This window comes from Ipomoea nil, unplaced genomic scaffold (genome assembly GCF_001879475.1).
Source record: "Ipomoea nil cultivar Tokyo-kokei standard unplaced genomic scaffold, Asagao_1.1 scaffold3069, whole genome shotgun sequence".
Lineage (NCBI taxonomy): Eukaryota > Viridiplantae > Streptophyta > Magnoliopsida > Solanales > Convolvulaceae > Ipomoea > Ipomoea nil.
The window spans coordinates 2049804-2068655 of NW_017619497.1; the positions used below are offsets into that span (position 1 = coordinate 2049804).

Genomic DNA, 18852 nt, shown 5'->3' on the forward strand with positions numbered 1-18852 from the left:
AAGCAAAATTTTTAAAAATCAGTTGGTAAATGACCATTAATATAAAAGAATACTTAACGTTATAACTAGTTGCACCTAACAATATAATTATTTGCACCTAAGTGCATGAATGTTAACAAGGTAAATTACTTGCACTTGTAAGTGTAACTAGGTACACTTGTAAGTGATTTTACTTGCAAAGGTGCAAAAGTTACTTGCACTTGTAACCTATTTACTTGCACCAAAGTTCAAGTTATTTACGAAAATGCTACTACGTCATTTTTTTAAATTACATTTAATTCGCTGATTTGGACACGTGAACAGCTCTGTAAGTGATTCTTTTTTCTCTCATGGACACTTATTCTCATTAAAGCGTGCCTCTCTCTCTCTCTCTCTCTATATATATATATATATATATATATATATATATATATATATATATACTACAACAACCAATTAATTTGCATCACTTGAACTTAAAAAAAAAAAACAAAAATTAAAATGTCAAAATGAATCATTGAGTGAATAGAATATGATTCTCGTACAATATTTTTTTACTGTAATCTACTTCTTTTGTATGATTTGTGGATATTATACATTCTTGGGAAGTTAATATATTGAAGTTGATTTTTTATTTTTTTATTTTGGCAATCGAGATTTTGAAAGCAAATTATGAGTTATTACTGAAATAATCAGGATAAGTACTTTGACCAAATAACTTAAGAGAGAGAATCAAATGATCAAAGCCATGCCAAGGCAAATTACGATCCGCACAGTTGTGTGGACCACGGTTCAAAATGACGTTGTTAAATTTTGTGTGTTAGAATAATGCATTTTATGTGTTAGAATAATGAAATTTATGATGTAAGATAAAATACATAATGTGTTAGAATAACGTACTTTGTGTTAGAATAATGTACATTATGATTTATAAAAATTTATATTGCAACAAGTCACATAAAAAAAATACACAAAACGACATCATTTTTAGACCGTGATCCACACAGTTGTTGTGCAGATCATCTATTGCCATGGCGAAAACGGCAAATTATGTTGTGCATCCGTGTGCACCATGCATAGTGCATATGGATGCAAAAACGACGTCGTTTTACTTTTTTTTTTAAAAAAAAATCATTTCAATTGCCGTTAGTTATGTAAACATATGTTCATAAGTTTATAATTTCACATTCTGAATTTATAGTTATGAAATTATGGATGTGTAGTTATGCAATTCTGGATTTATAGTTATGAAGTTATGAATGCGTGATTATGCATGCAATTCTGAATGTATAGTTATGAAGTTATAATTTCACATTCTGAATGTATAGTTATGAAGTTATGGATGTATAGTTATGCAATTCTGAATATATAGTTATGAAGTTATGGATGTGTAGTTATGCATGCAATTCTGAATGTATAGTTATGAAGTTATGGATGTGTAGTTTTGCAATTCTGAATTTATAGTTATGAAGTTATGGATGTGTAGTTATGCAATTCTGAATGTATAGTTATAAAGTTATCGATGTGTAGTTATGCAATTCTGGATTTATAGTTATGAAGTTATGGATGTGTAATTATGCAATTCTGGATATATAGTTATGAAGTTATGGATGTGTAACTACGCAATTTTGGATATATAGTTATGAAGTTATGAATGTATAGTTATGCAATTCCGAATTTATAGTTATGCAATTCTGGATGTATAGTTATGAAGTTATGAATGTGTAATTATAAAATTCTAAATATTTTTTTTAAATCAGACGTCAAAAATCAAAATGATGTCGTTTTTGCATGGTGCACACGGTTACATAGCATAAGTCAAGAGGATAGATGTTGGGCCTCCAGCGTGGAAGCCCATTAAAAGCTGAATTGGAATTTGGAAGTGTGTGAGTGTGGCTTTATAAAACATCTAAAAATATAGTCTAGTCGGTGATTGGATCCCAAACTTGTAATTTAATTTTGAGTTAATACCCAAAATAGTCCCTCGACTATGTCGTAATTACCAATTTGGTCCTCGACTATCATTCTTACCCAATTAAGTCCTCAACTATACAATTTTTACTCAATTTAGTCCTTTGTCAATTTGACTGTTTGTTGACTGTCAAAAGTGGAAATAAAGTTGTAATTTTACAAGTTTTCTCCTTCCTCCGCATTTAGCAGCGCTAAACCATGTAGCAATAAGCTCCGGTTGGGTTCTAAACCTGTCAGTATCGAAGTAGTGGTTGTGCATCGGATAGCCCATGAATTTGATTTTCAACGATTTTTTGACGATCGAAATCTGATCGGAGTGTATTGCTGCATGGTTTGGCGCTGCTAAATGGAGAGGAAGGAGAAATCTTGTAAAATTATAATTTTATCCCGACTTTTGACAGTCAACAAACAGTCAAATTAATACAAAGGACTAAATTGGGTAAGAATTGTATAGTTGGGGACTAAATTGGGTAAGAATTGTATAGTTGAGGACTTAATCGAGTAAAAGTTAAATAGTTGAGGACTTAATTGGGTAAGAATGGTAGTTGAGGACCAAATTGGTAATTATGGCATAGTCGAGGGACCATTTTAGGTATTAACTCTTTAATTTTCCTCCACCATGGATTAGCTGTATTGCACCTCTTTTATCCTTTTCTTTTTACTCTTTTTTTTTTCTGTTTAAAAAAAAAAAATAGTTTGAAGTGTTACAATTCTTCATATTCATTTTTTTACCTTTCATTCTTAAATCATAATAATTAGTCTTGACCTTTTAATAATTTTTTTATTTATTCGCTATTTATAAATTAAATTAAATGACTATATATTTCAACATTTTGTTTCTTTACTAAAGTGCCAGGTAATTACTAGAACATAGGAATCTGCACATGAAAGGTTGTAATATTTTTAGAAATATATAATTCCATTTTAATATATTATTTTGTTAGGAAATTAGGGAAATTTGTACATTTGCTACAACATTAATTTTAAAGTTTGTCAATTAAGGAACACAACAAACGGATGATTGGATTTTTAAAATTTTCACTATTTATTTTCGTTATAAATAAATAATTGAATTGATTAATGTCTTTAAAACAAATAGTTTAAAAATGAAGAAATTGCATCCAAATGGAAAATCATCAACTCGTGGGTTTGGATGAGATAATGTATATTTCTTTCAATTTAAGTATGTTTCGGGTTTGAATTTTGTATCACTTTAATTGACTGGTCGAGAAAATTTATGATTATACAACTAACTTAAAGAGAATAACTTTAGTGATTATAGAGTTGCGAGTTACATAGATTAGGTTGACCTTATTCTAGTCATTATGCCACTTTTTAAGTGACATGGAAAAAAATAATTTTTTTTTTAATGTATACATGACTAGCAAACTTACTACTTTAACAAGTTTGCTAATGACAATTTTTGTTGTCATTTGAATTGGCAACAAAAGCGGATGGCATGATTTTTTTAAAATTTTTTATTATTATTTTATTATCATATTTATAATATAATATAAAACTGGGACCACCTTTAATTTGAAAGTGGATGAATATTATAGGGATGTAGAGAAAATAATGAAAAAAACTGTAAATTTAATAATGTGAGAGTGGAACTCATTTTTTAAAATGAGAGAGTATTGTAAGGATAAGGATAACCTCATCCAAATCAATAATTTTCTTTACGGAGGAAAAATAGCTTTATTCATAAATTTATTGTGGAACACCCACATATTTAATACATATAATACCTATATATAATGGAAGGCGAAGGATGATATATTGATATTCAATCAGGGGGAGGAAGAGTAATATTTTGCTAAATTTATCCTGTCATGGCGCATATGTATTTGTATGTCATCATGACTTACATAGCAATCATATCATATCATATCATATACTATATATAAAATACATAAATAGTTGGGTTATAAATATTTAATCAATGACATCATGTAATATTGTAATTTGTCATGTTCGTGGTACAAAATAAATAAAAAGTGAAAAATACAAATATCAATATATTTCCAACCCCCTCTAAATGTAGGAAAAAACATTTTAAATGGGTAATGTTACTAGTTTTTTTTTTTTTCTTCAAATTCATATCAAATTGAATTTAAAACAATGTAGTTTTATTCGGTCAATTGGTAATATGCCACAATTTAAGTATTCATAGGTAATTAATAATGTGACATTGTTTACAATTGATGATACAATTATTTTGCCATTTATGAACACTTTTCACGAGTTTACTTTTCAAGTTCGAAATTGTTCAATTGATATTCTCTTTTGTTTGCAAAGTTTCATAATATTTGCCTCTTCATCACTACTTTTGACAACTAAATAAATAACAAAAATTGAAACAAAAGTTGCACTCCATTTTTGGATAAAAAGAGGGGAGACAAAACAACAATTTATTATATTCTTACCATGACATGTCTCAGTTTGGTGACACTTAAACAGTCCCCTTATGATAAATTTTTCTGACTCGAACGAGTGATCTCCTGAACTCACAGCAATCACGATGTTTAGGAAGAGCAATGTTGCACTCCATTAATGACATAAACACTAGATATATAAGATATGAGCTCACAGCATTAAGTTATTGAAGAAGGAAAGTAAAAAAGTACGAAAAGGGGAAATAATGAGTTCTAAAAATGGTAAAAACTTACAAGTAGTTAACAAAAGAATAAGCAAAGAAGTAGTAATAATAGTAAGTCAATTTAGGTGGTGAATGATCTCTGACTTGTCTTCATGCAGCTTCTTCAGCGTTTCATCAATGCATTGAATACGTAAAAGCCATATCCCATAGCCTCCACTTGCAAACTATTCAACTCCGCTGACCCTTTTGACCATTCCACCATTTTATCCCCATTTTTTGTGTTTAATACATTATTTTTAATCAAATTTATTCACTAATAACTAAGGTAAATAATAAAAAAGAATTCATTTATCTATAGCTCTAGTCAATTTTTATTAATTAAACTAGTTCGCATGGACAATTCAATTGATCATTGAAATTTGAAAACAATGACCAGAATCGAGTGTTATTAATGACAGCGTGAGAGTAAACTCTCTAAGTAAGCGGTGCTCCTTATCTACAGTAAACAAAGGTCTAACCTATGTGTTTAGCTAAGTTACCATAATTTACATCCTCTTAAATGTTCTGTCGGGCTTCAATCTTTAGGGAACAATTTTTATTAATTAAACTAAGCACGTTAAATAAGATGAAGAAAGTAACATTTAATGCTGATCATTGATAGATATTTATCAAATATGAAATAGATTGCGTTACCTTTGAATTGAATACATGTTCATACCTCTCATATATGTATCTACTTGGGGATGAGAGATCAAGTTTTTTTTAATACTACTATTGACTCTATTATAATGTAGTATCTGTGCATACATACTTTCTCGATCTACTGAAGCACAAATAGTCAATGCTCACACTGGGGTTCGAACATGAGGCCGCCAGGGCCCCACATCTCGACCTGACAGAGCATTTAGGATGATGTAAATCACAGTGACTCAATGACTCAACAGACAGACAGAGGCAAATGTCGGTGCATAATCCGCATACTGCCGTTGTCGAGATTTGAACTTGAACATTGATCTCTTCTCATAAATACTATTTACTGAACTATTGAGCTAAACTTGTACGGGTACTTTGCCCATAATCCTATCATACTCCATCACAACTTATCACGCTTATATCTTTATTATCTTCGGGAATTGTTTGTACCAATTGCTACATGACCGGACCGGACCGGACATATATATATTAATATTATTATGTAATTCTGTTATCTGTACATCATACGTAAAAAAGAGCACATGACCGTTATTCCGGTTTTTTTATTTTTAGCTACTGTCTACGTTTGTATTCACTCGAAAGAAAACGCGGCTCATTGCAAATAAAAGAAAAGGAAAAAATAAAAAATAAAGAAAAAATTATTCCAGGAGTATAAATTCAGACACAAAACTCAACTCTCCTCCGCAATCAACAATTTGTTGGGTTGTCAACCCTAGAAATTGTTCCCAATTCTTCCAGCTTGGGGTTTCCATTTGCAGGTTTTTTCTTGAAAAACCCTAACCTGATTACCAGCTGGGGGGGATTAATTGTGTTTATTGTCTGTCTGCATTTCCTTTTGTATTTTTCTTGGCAGAAAAAAGGTAGAGAATTTTTCTGAATTCCCAGAGGGAGGGTTGAGGAATGGGGAGCAGAATGCAGCAGGGGAAGAGAGGGGAAGTTGGGGTTGATGATGAAGCAATGGAGCTGAAGAAGAAGAAGAGTGTTAATGAGAGGAGATATGGGGACGGAGTTGCATGGCGCAGAGGAGCAATGTTGGGGAAAGGAAGCTTCGGGTGTGTTTACATGGCGAGTCTGAAGAAACCCAGATCGAAATACGGCTACTTTCCCTCAGTCATGGCGGTCAAATCCGCTGAGGTTTCAGTTTCGGCTTCAATTCAGAAGGAGAGGGAGGTGCTCGCCAAAATCAAGGCCAATCCCTATGTAATCCGATGCTTCGGCGAGGAGACCACCACCGGCGAGAATGGTGAGATGGTCTATAACTTGCTCCTCGAGTATGGCTCTGGTGGAACCCTAGCGGACAGGATCAAGAAATCAGGGGGGGAGAAGAAGAAAGGATTGCCTGAATTGGAGGTGAGGTTTCATACTAGGTCTTTGCTTAGAGGCTTGAATCATATCCATTTCTCCGGCTACGTTCATTGTGATTTGAAGCCTGATAATATACTCTTAGTTCCTAGTTCTGGAGAGGTGAAGAAGGGTATTGGATTCCGGGCGAAAATTGGGGATTTTGGACTGACCAAGAGAGAGAAACAGAGCAAGAAGAGGAGATTGGAGCCTTATTGGAGGGGTACCCCTATGTATCTCTCCCCTGAGGTTGTTAAAGATAGTGTTCAAGAATCCCCTTCTGATGTATGGGCTCTCGGGTGTATTGTTCTCGAGATGTTAACCGGAAACCCCCCCTGGGCCGAGGAAGGCCAGCTAGATGCTAAGGAGATTCTTACAAAGATTGAGCAAGGGCAATTGCCTAAAATTCCCAGTGACCTATCTAAGGTGGCCATGGAGTTTCTGAAAGGCTGTTTCGTTAAGAACGATATGTATCGATTGACTGCAGAAATGCTGTTGAATCACCCTTTCGTGCAAGGCCTGGATGAAGACGATGACTGGCTGTTTGAGGAAGTGGAAGAGGTTGAAGATATAAACGTTATCGATTCCATCGTGTTGGTGTCTGATGAATTCGGGTCTGCTAGCTGGAGTTGTGTATCTGAAGACGAGGATTCCATATACTATTTGTCAGATGAAGACGATGTGGAAGGCATTGAGGATTACGAAGAAGATTCGTCGTGCTATGATGATGAAGAACGAGGATTGGTAGGCAATGAAAACCCGGGCGATTTAACCCCCAGTACTGATACTGGCTTTGATATTAGCGCGACATCCTTGGAAGTCTCGTCTGAGGTTCCATCTCATGCTAGACAAAAGTATCCGATTGATTATACAATTCGTGCAGGAGTTTAGGAGCGTTTAAGGTGAGCTATAGGGTAAAATTTTGCTTAGATGTAGAGGATTTATTGATTATAGATCAATTGTAGGTCATATTCATTGTACTTACTACAAATTGATAGAAACTTCAATGAATAATGAAATATATATACATTCGTTTCTTTGCCAATCCATACCTTCACCATTTTCTCCACCTCAAATTCGTGTTTACTGCTCCAAGAATCAAGTCTTGCATATTCCCATATAGCATTTCGAGCTTTCAGGATTCATTGTGCATCATATAAGCTGTAATGGAGTTATATAATTGCATTTCCTAGTAGACAAGCATTTCAACTTCAAAGGTTTCCCGGTATGATGATTTCATTTTGTAGCGCAAACTAGATTAAGGTTATATAACTTTAGTTTTTATCTGATCAAATAGGAATGCAAATGGTTTGATCTGCTTTCCAATGCCTGCTGAGACCATATATCCTATGGTGCGAAAACAACCATGAAGCCGGTAAGGAAGTAACGAACTCTGTTCTCGGGATTAACTACTTGATATTGCATAACTCTCGAGCTCTCAATCAAACAAAACGTGTGACTGATAGCCAATAAAAGGTTTTTTTGCATATATATAGGATTGAATGTCTTTATTTTGACATTGTTCAGACCATGACAGTTCTGAAGTGGTTACGTTTTTCCAGTTCATATTGAAATTAAAGCGTTTCAAGAAGAAACGCGAAGGATGATGAGCAGAAGATCTGTGCGATTTTCCAGTCACTCCAATTAAAGAAAAGCCAGAAATGGTGAGTAGTATACATCCCATTTTATTGTATGGATTTGGTGTTTCGGGTTATGAACATTCTTGTTGTCTTAAACAGAAGAGAACAAATCAAATCTGGGATGAATAGATGCACGAATCCCGAAGCGATTTTCTGAGGCAGAGTTGATGAAGAAAGCTGAGAGAGAAGAGAGAAATCCACATCTGAAGCGAATGAGAAGAATATCGGTGGCATTGCCTGCTGGAGCAAGAAAAGAATACTGCATACCAATCCGCTTCAAGTTACTGCTGGCAGGGATTATAAAATTTGTTGTTTATACCTTATACACTTGAATAATCAAATATAAATAACCCCTTCAATAAAATGGAATTAATTGAATTTTTTTATTAGCATCCTTACCCATGAGTAAAGACGTAAAGTGTAAGTTTACTTTAATTTCCTTATTACAATAGCAATTTTATTACAAATAAAATGAAAATCAATTCCAATATGTTTTGTATGGTATGAAGATGAGGGATCTCAGCGCTGCACTATGCTTACTCTCTTTTTTGGCTATCTAATTGCCGATGTCATATCTTACTTCAAATCAAGCTCAATTATGCAACATGCCTGATTCGATCCTTAACCTCTGCGCCCATCATCCTCTCTCAGGGCTAGACTTGGTCCACATCCCATCTAGAACTGGACTTGGCTTTCGTCTTGATACCAATTGATCACCTATATACTTACAAAACTCATTGCCTAATTTAAATCATATATCATTCCATTAATTCAGCCTTATCCATTTTCATTTCATCACCACTCTTAAGATCACTTGACTTGATTTTTAAAACATTTATTCAGATTATATGATCATAAATAACCAAACATCAATATTGGTAATCATTCAAATTTCACTCTACTACTAAATATATAAACTACATTTACTAAAGCTCATTCCAATTACTAAAGTATTTGATTGCAATTTGCAAAAAAAAAAAAACAAATTACTAAGTACTCCGTATTTCATTCTCATTTTAATTCCAATTCCGGTTCTCATATTCCAACCAAATACACCTTTTAAGTCATTTCATTAAATTTTGGGGTATTGTCTAAAAAAGACGAAGCTCATCCACGGCGAGACACACGGGCAGCGAGCAAGACTTTCTCATTCCAAATAAGAGTTGGAAACCAAATGATTGCCTTGCCTTGGAAGGACCGCAAGATACACATATAGAAATTAATGCAAATAATAAATATTGAACTCGGCAAAGAAATTATTATGGTCAAACGATATAACTGTGACTCTTGCAAATGAGAGATCACTAGTTTAAAATCTAGTGAAGTATTGACTATTTATGCTTCAATATGTTAGAAAAGTATACAGTGTTAATAGTACTTAAAAAATAAATATTGAACTCGCATATTCTCATTGTTTACCATTTACAAATAATAAACATTGAATTCTTATTAAAACTTGAACAAGAATATCGCCTCTATGTACTAATGTACCTACTCAGTTAATGATTTATAATGCTAATTCAAGTTCACACACGTTTTCAAAAAAAAAAAAAAAAAAAAGGAGTTCACACACTTTTTTTTTTTTTTTTTAAATATTACACATGCAATTAATTAGTGTTGTAGAGGTAAATGTTATTTTCGGGGTGTTTTATGAAATATTTAATAAATTTGTTACAACTTGAAATAAGTTATTGAATAGGGTATGGTGTTTTATGGAATATTTAATAAATTAGCTACAACTTGACATAACTTGTTAAATAAGGTATTGTAACATCGGATAAGACACTAAACATTTGTAGCTAATAATAATAATAATAATAATAATAATAATAATAATATTATTATTATTATTATTATTATTATTATTATTATTATAAATCCTAAATGGCCAAATTCAAATTTTGGTTTTAAAATTTATATAACACGTTGTAAATAAATCCTAAAATTTCATAACAAAAGCAATAAAATAGATAAGAGAGTTTTGAGAAAACATATTTGATCGAGGTTAGACTACTAATTGACGTTCTGTGTTGAGAGTAGGAGAAGAAGACATGCTATAATAGAAAGAGAAAGTTCAAACATCAATTTTAGGTTAAAAAAGATAGAGGTAATTTTGTAAAGTTATTTTTTTCTTCCTAAAATCTATGGAATTGAAATACAAGGGGGAGTATGAGATTCTAATTCCTTGAAAATGATGGAATTTTAATTCTACGGAATTGCAATTTCCTCTAACCAAACGAATGAATTTACTTATTTTTTGAAATTATCTGGGAATTAAATAGGAATGAAATTGTAATTTCTTCCAACGAAATTGTTATTTATTTTCCCGGAGTATTTGAAATGTTGTTTCTGGATAAGACATTAAATTGGTTATGGCAGATGATCATATGGTTAATGACTTAATGTGTAACCATTTTATTCATAATTGGGACTATATTAACTTCCATAATTGCATTATTCCTATTTATAGTGTACTCCATATTTACTCATTTTCCTCTTTTTTTTTTGAGCTATATTTTCATACTATATTTTAAATCATACTCCGTAATTAGGTAATAAATTATGATTGATGGGATGGGAAGGAGTAGGAATCCGAGACTACTCATCCCAACATCGATCCTTAGAGCATTTATAATAGTATAATTTTTTTGTGATTTTAGAATAATTTTTGTAAGTGCGATTATGAAAGAGAAAATAGTAGGAAAGAGAAAAAAAAAAAACAAAAACAAAATATACTGAATTAAAGAAAAAGAAAAATAAACAGAAAAGGTAACAATCCGCGCCCTAGCTGGGCACGGGTTGTTCATTCACGCGTGAGTCAGACGCTTTTTCTCTCCATCATGTGGACCCCACAAGCTGTCAAAAATTCCAAAATTGCAGAGAGACCTTGAAGCCTCTCTCTCATTTATGTTGTCATTTTTTGCCTAAAAAACTGTAAATAATTCACAGATGTGGATGCTCTTACATCTAAACCTAGTCCGCAAATTCATTACTCATCAAGGCCAGACATTGTGCAATATACCTTCTTCACGGAGACTTTAGAAGTTGGAACTCTCGAAATTAGAGTGTAATCTTTTTGCGAGTTGCGAGTCCAAAACTGACCATCTTTCGGGGTACAGTACAGTTGTAAAAAAGATGGGTGAGGGTTCTTGTCATGTGCAGCAGAAAGTGGAGTTTGGAGTCCATTGTTCCTATGCACACTTGTGCATGTGCTGTGATGTGAAAACTATGCCCTTATATATGCATGTGTGTATATATTTACTAGTAGGATGCATGTTTTTGACATTTTATTTCAATTTAATTTAGGACAAACCACTTTGTAGTGTAATGACATTTTGATTATCACTTTAATTGGATGGTCATAAGTTTGAATTCTTGAGAGGGGCTTAGATTCTTTGGACTAAAAATGTTTGAGAAACTATAGAACATATACTACCTTTGTAAAGAATCATTAGTATTAAAAAAAAAAAAAGAAAGAAATTTAGGGCCAAAATATTTTAATGCCCAGGATTTTTTTCTTTACCAAAGGCGCAAGTAGCTGGTTGATAAATGATAATCAATATTGGAAGACCATTAATTGGTTTAACTTTTTCCCATTATATATTTTGGATGATTTTTAGTCATTAATGACGTACTATGTTTTTTTTTTAATGATATAAAAAAGATTATAATACTAATATAATATTTTTCAATATAAATAAATAAGCATATATATTGTAAACAAAGAAAATTGAATATATATTTAGAAATTCAAAGTTCTTGATTACATATCAAATATCAATGCGGTGTGAGTACAAGTCTCTGGGATGTCCTCTGATTCTTCAATTTGAATGCCTTGAACACTCCACCATTGAAGGGCCTCCGGGTTTCAAGTGGTTTGATCTTCAAAGAAGGGCTTGTATAGCTTGTTCTTCTTGAAGGGCCTCCGGGTTCAAATGGCTTGATCTTCAATGGAGGTTAGGATCAATAGGCATATGCATGATCATTTTGGTGGAGGAACTTCTACTTTCAGTATCACATTTTTATTGTGATCCTGAATAATATTTTTCTAGATGTTTACATCACTTTTCCTAGGATGTGTGATTACATAGAAATGAAATGCCCTATTTATAGCTGTAGGATAGAGAGTTTTGATAAGCTCAAACTCTTTTGATATTATCTAATTAACAAATTAGATAATATCAATATTATCCAAAATATTTCAAATATACTAATATTGATAAATAATCAATATTTATCAAAATTTAAGTGTCTACAAATGCCCCCTCGAGACTTGCTTGTACACCACTTGAGAGCATATAACACTCGAAAGTATGCAGTGCAAGAAAGTCTCGACACTACAACTTAAAGATATAAGGCCGTTTCAACACGTGCCAAGGAGCCTTAAAAGATATGAGGCCGTTTAAACTCGTGCCAAGGAGTCTGAATATAAGGCCGTTTAAACTCGTGCCAAGGAGTATCATTTAGCTTCCTCCGTTTCAAATTTCATATGGGGTTTGCCCCCATATCGATTGAAAGTGCCTATGAAGAGATGAGAGGCAGAGCCGTCCCACTGGACGTGCCAATTCGTAAACAAAGAAAATTGAATATATATATAGTGATTCAAAATTCTGCGTTACATTGGTTATCAAATGCGGTGTGGGTACATGTCTCTGGATATCCTCTGATTCTTCAATTGGTGCCTTGAACACTCCACCATTGAAGGGCCTCCGGGTTTCAAGTGGCTTGATCTTCAAAGAAGGGTTTGTATATATAGCTTGTTCTTCTTGAAGGGCCTCCGGATTCAAATGGCTTGATCTTCAATGGAGGTTTGGATCAATAGGCATAGGCATGATCATTATGGAGGAGAGACTTCTACTTTCAGTATCACATTTTTATTGTGATCCTGAATAATATTTTTCTAGATGTTTACATCACTTTTCCTAGGATGTGTGTGATTACATAGAAATGAAATGCACTATTTATAGTTGTAGGATAGAGAGTTTTGATAAGCTCAAACTCTTTTGACATTATCTAATTAACAAATTAGATAATATCAATATTATCCAAAATATTTCAAATATATTCAAATATATAAATATTGATAAATAATCAATATTTATCAAAATTTAAGTGTCTACAAATGCCCCCTCGAGACTTGCTTGTACACCACTTGAGAGCATATAACACTTGAAAGTATGTAGTGCAAGAAAGTCTCGACACTACAACTTAAAGATATAAGGCCGTTTCAACTCGTGCCAAGGAGCCTTGAAAGATATGAGGCCGTTTAAACTCGTGCCAAGGAGTATCATTTAGCCTCATCCATTTCAAATTTCATATGGGGTTTGCCCCCATACCGGTTGAAAGTGCCTATGAAGAGATGAGAGGCAGAGCTGTCCCACTGGGCGTGCCAATTTGTAAACAAAGAAAATTGAATATATATTTAGAAATTCAAAGTTTTTGATTACATATCAAATATCAATGCGGTGTGAGTACAAGTCTCTGGGATGTCCTCTGATTCTTCAATTTGAATGCCTTGAACACTCCACCATTGAAGGGCCTCCGGGTTTCAAGTGGTTTGATCTTCAAAGAAGGGCTTGTATAGCTTGTTCTTCTTGAAGGGCCTCCGGGTTCAAATGGCTTGATCTTCAATGGAGGTTAGTATCAATAGGCATAGGCATGATCATTTTGGTGGAAGAACTTCTACTTTCAGTATCACATTTTTATTGTGATCCTGAATAATATTTTTCTAGATGTTTACATCACTTTTCCTAGGATGTGTGATTACATAGAAATGAAATGCCCTATTTATAGCTGTAGGATAGAGAGTTTTGATAAGCTCAAACTCTTTTGATATTATCTAATTAACAAATTAGATAATATCAATATTATCCAAAATATTTCAAATATACTAATATTGATAAATAATCAATATTTATCAAAATTTAAGTGTCTACATATATAATTATATAAAATGGTATATTTATACACTAATATTAGTAATGTATACATATTATGCATGTTTGACGGCTGGCCTCCAAAACTCGCCATTTGGTGGGACAAGTTAAAAAGTCTGCCAATAATATGAACCATAAAATTCAAAGTTTATCTCGTAGTTTTGGAAGGACATAGACTAATTTGATTAGTTAAGCTTGTTTTGATGGCTCTAACAACCAATCTTTATACCATGGACTATGGTTCACAGTGTATTGTGAATTAGGGGCATGTATATGTGTCATATGTTATGAGTTTTGTGTCTTGTGTTATAAAATCATGTACCTAAAATAAATTAGTAATTGTATCGTATGTTATGAATTTATGTGTTTTGTCATTTGTGTTGTGAAATTCTATGACTATGAACATAAATTATGTACATAAATTAAATTTGAAAAATAAATAAATATGGAGTATATAATATATGTATGTGTTGTGATTTTTGTGTCATGTTATAAAATTATATATCTTACGAGTATGAATTTTATATCTCATTATTTTGATTCAGAGTCCATAATGCTATGTGGACCCTGGTCTATGATATAAATTGCCACTATAATATATTCGTTTCTACGGGCTTGTTTTCACCGGTTAAAACAAGTCGCTTTTCTCAACTAGTAGTTTTGTCGCTGCCCCCGAAATGAACCATCATTGGCAGAATGGTGCGACTGCTTGATCTTGCTCGGAGATTGCAGAAAACGAACTCAATTCTTTTGCTTCCTCGCATCTTCACCTCACAACTTCTTCTGCCTGCTTCGCCTACTCTTGCTCAGCACAATCTTCGGCGGCATTTCTCTGGGGTGTTTCGTCGAACAGCTTTCAGTCGTGTTCCTCAAACTCGTAACTTCTCCAGCTTCCAAACCGCCCAGACTTACGAAATTATTAATTTTGAAGAACACGTTGAGCGACTAGGCGAAAATTCCCGATTGGGTGTGAGTGAATTCATTGGGTTACTCGAAAAGGCAAAGGATTTTGCTTCAGGAGATGAAGCCATTGCTTTTCTTGATCAGTGTAGTGTCAAACCCAGCAAAGATTTTGTCTTTTTGGTGATATGGGCTCTGAGAGACCAGTGGCAGTTGGCTTATTTAGCATTCAAGTGGGGTGAGAAATGGGAGTGCATTGTTGAAAAAACTTGGTGTTTGGTGATATGGGTGCTGGGCAACCACAAGAAGTTCAGTATTGCCTGGGCTTTGATCAGTGGCCTTGTACGCAATTCAGTGGATGTCCAAGAGGCCGTTCTCATTATGATTGATAGGTAATTTGAACCCTTTCTTTTTAAAGGCATAATCTTAAGTTATTCATGCTCATTCTACACCTAAAATCAAATTTACCTACATTGTATATATTGAAAGTCTGTGATTGATTTTCTATTCTGAAGCATGCCCATAGATGGATATGTGTTGTGAGTTTGTGACTGTGGTTCTTGATAGCAAAGTTCAAGGGGTGTAAACCCAACGGGTAGCTCAAATGGGAAATGAGCTTTCTTTGCGAGGAGAATTCCGGGATAACCCGGATTTGATTCCCACAAGTGACGATTTTTCTTTCGGCCAGCTCCTGTGCCCGAACGGGGATTAGTTGGGTGAACCTGGACCATTAAACGGACAGGACAGAGAAGCCACTCGCGATTTACCTCCTCTAATGGGCCTTGGACAGGGGTTTTAGGCTTACGATTAGTCTGACGTAAACTGAGAAACTTAATGTAACAAAAAAAGAATGAGAGTAATATAACTTCTGTGTTCTGTATGGACCAGCAGTTGCTCCTACATTACCGAGCAAAACTTGTAATATGGTTTTAAGCTATGCATTAACATGATTAGTTTCTGGCTTCAAAATATGTTATAGTGTTGTTTGGATAAAAATAAGCTATTCACTCATCTATTACTTGAAATGATGATCATTTACATGGTTCTCACGATTACTATATGAAAGGTACGCTGCAGCAAATTATCCTGACAAGGCTATCCGGGCATTTCAGATAATGGAGAATTTCAGCTTGTCTCCTGATCAGAAAGTGTTCTTATCGTTCTTGGATATTCTTTGTAAACATGGATTTATTGAAGAGGCTGAAGAATTCATGCTTGTCAATAAGAAGCTATTCCCGTTGGGAATTGATGGCTTCAACGTAATTTTAAATGGATGGTGTAATATTGCGGTTGACATATCTGAAGCCAAGAGGGTATGGCGAGAATTGTCGAAATGCTGTATTGTGCCAAATGGGACTTCTTACATGCACATGATTTCCTGTTTCTCCAAAGTTGGCAATCTGTTTGACTCCCTCAGGCTCTATGATGAAATGAAGAAACGAGGTTGGGTTCCTGGGACATCGGTGTATAATTCTCTGGTGTATATACTAACCCATGAGAATTGCCTGAAGGAAGCTTTGAAAATCGTGGATAAGATGAAAAAAGAGGGCGTGCAGCCCGATTCCACTACGTACAACTCGATCATATTTCCTCTTTGTGAAGCGTCTAAGTTGGAAGAAGCAAGAACCGTATTGGCTATGATGATAGGGGATAACGTAAGTCCAACGAGGGTAACATACCATGCATTACTCTCAGCTGCAAGCCTAGAAGGAACTTCTGAACTTCTAAATAATATGAGGAAAGCTGGACTTGGACCGAGCAGGGATACGTTTCTATTAGCACTCAATAGGTTCTTCAAGTTAAAGGATCCCGAAAATGCGATGAAGCTATGGGTGGAGATGAAATCGTACGAGGTAATGCCCGATTCTGCACATTACACTGTGATGGTGGAAGGGCTCCTGAATTGCGGAATGTTAGTCAGGGCCAAAGAGTTATATGCTGAGATGAAACGTAATGGGATTGTCGATGACCCAAAGCTCCAGAAGCTCATGAAACTGAAGGAATCTAATAGAAATGGTGGTAATCGGAGTGAAAGGGAGGACAGTACCGTAAAACATGGCAAGAGAACTCAATGGACACACCACAGAGAAGGCAATGTGGTTAGGAGCCAAAAACACGATAACCCCACACAAAAGAAGAGATAATAGAAGGACATTTGAGTTTGAAGGTTTCATCATTTCTAGTGAGGGCTTCATCAATGTGGCTTAGCATTCTTGTTGGAACAATGAAGCTTTGCTACAAACCAGGTGCACTCTCACACTTCCTCCATATATTTACAGTCATCTTCTTCTCTTACTTTACTAGTAGAATCTGATTATCTGAAGCTTGGCAATGATGAAACTTCTGATTATTTAAAGTTGAGATTGCAAAGATTGAGCCTTTGTTGCATACATATTTGACTTGTAAGTGCCCCGGGGCATAGCTCAGTGGTCGAAAAGTTGAGCATGGGTGTAGTGACCTAGCAAATACCCAGATTCGAATCCTCTATGGGAGAGGATCTTAGCCTTGGGGTATCCCACGATTTACCACCTCTTATAATTTCCAGGGCAGGGAGGTTAGATTATTGGGTGTATTTGTCATGTGGCAAAGCCAGCTAGGACATTAGAACTTTAGAATAAATATATATTTCCAAAACCAACTGGCGTGAATAAATTAATAATGGTCCTATGCATGTGATGCTGACATGGTTTCTTTATAGAGACAACAACATGGGACACCATTCTTATATACCAATCTGATTATTTTATTTTCCTCCCACTTGTAATATACTAGAGGCACAATATCTCTGCAATATCTTTAAAAATCGGAGTAAAATATTAATATCATTGTCGAAACCAATAAGTAATGAATTCTCGTTTTACGTATCATCATGTTACTATCTAAGGGACTAGGCTACACCAATGAAATGTTAGTCCCAGATCCCCAGTAATATGTCTCAATTTCTGCCTATATAAGGTGCATTTAATACTGAAAGGAGAACTTTTTTACTTGATGCAATCACTCCAGACCTACCCGATTCCGCCTGTATATTCCCCAGTCAAAGGAAATACGACCCGACTCATACATACGGGAATTAAACACATCATAGTTAATTCTAGATTTAGTTTTTTGACTGTCACTTATTTTCAATATGAGTAAATACCCAAAATGGTCCATCAACTATAGCTAAATTCACAAATTGGTCATTGACTTTCAATTTTAACCAATTAAGTCCTTAACTTTGTAATTTTAACACGATTTGGTCCTCCGTCTATTTGACCGTTTGTTGACTGTGATTTTTGAGGATACATATGTAATTTCATGGTCTATCGTCGATTTTTTAAGGTTCCGGTTGCATTTTCAGACCGCACTATTACATTTAAATCCACTGCCAAAAGCAATCTGCCAAATCCTGTCGCCTTTCTTCATCCTCCCTTTGGATTCAATGTAGTTGAGTTCGTACCACAGTGAAGAAGACAACATGTTTTCGAACTGGTGCAGCGTCATCTTGGAGGCCTCCATGTGCTCCGGTGAGAGCTGCGGGTATTTCTGGAGATCGTCGATGATGGCGCGGGCGCCGGCGTTAATGCAGAAGTGTTCGAAGGACCAAATCGTGTTAAAATTGCAAAGTTAAGGACTTAATTGGTTAAAATTGAAAGTTGATGATCAATTTGTGAATTTAGCTATAGTTGAGGGATCATTTTGGATATTTACTCTTTCAATTTTAGTCATTGACTTTTAAAGTTACTAAATTGTGCAACTTTCTATTTAAAAGTCAATGACTAAAAATGAA

At 34.3% G+C, this 18852-nt stretch overlaps 2 protein-coding genes across 4 annotated transcripts; both read left to right on the forward strand.

Moving 5' to 3' along the window:
* Nucleotides 1-5849: 5849 nt before the first annotated feature.
* Nucleotides 5850-8734, forward strand: LOC109164550 (mitogen-activated protein kinase kinase kinase 3-like). 3 transcript variants are annotated; one of them, XR_002051422.1, is made up of 4 exons: nt 5850-7506; nt 7902-7979; nt 8167-8268; nt 8344-8734. XR_002051422.1 is itself a non-coding variant. In XM_019313043.1 (3 exons), exon 1 carries the CDS (start codon nt 6164-6166, stop codon nt 7493-7495), a length of 1332 nt encoding a protein of 443 aa, XP_019168588.1. In that variant the 5' UTR covers nt 5850-6163; the 3' UTR covers nt 7496-7506; nt 8132-8148; nt 8179-8734. The 3 variants fall into 3 exon arrangements, 1 of the variants encoding a protein (XP_019168588.1); XR_002051421.1 differs by lacking the exon at nt 7902-7979 and adding an exon at nt 8132-8148 and having other exon boundaries at nt 8179-8268; XM_019313043.1 differs by lacking the exon at nt 7902-7979 and adding an exon at nt 8132-8148 and having other exon boundaries at nt 8179-8734.
* A 6042-nt stretch (nt 8735-14776) lies between these two features.
* LOC109164678 (pentatricopeptide repeat-containing protein At1g80880, mitochondrial) lies at nt 14777-17450 on the forward strand. Its single transcript, XM_019313209.1, has 2 exons — nt 14777-15472; nt 16147-17450. The coding sequence occupies exons 1-2, from the start codon at nt 14877-14879 to the stop codon at nt 17222-17224; spliced, it is 1674 nt and encodes a 557-aa protein (XP_019168754.1). The 5' UTR covers nt 14777-14876; the 3' UTR covers nt 17225-17450.
* The last annotated feature ends 1402 nt before the right edge of the window (nt 17451-18852 follow it).

Bases quoted from the DNA above. Each gene is read 5' to 3' on its own strand.
- LOC109164550 (XM_019313043.1), top strand. From the start codon at position 6,164: ATGGGGAGCAGAATGCAGCAGGGGAAGAGAGGGGAAGTTGGGGTTGAT.
- LOC109164678 (XM_019313209.1), top strand. From the start codon at position 14,877: ATGGTGCGACTGCTTGATCTTGCTCGGAGATTGCAGAAAACGAACTCA. The intron at 15,473-16,146 runs GTAATTTGAACC...ACTATATGAAAG, and splicing joins GTTCTCATTATGATTGATAG to GTACGCTGCAGCAAATTATC.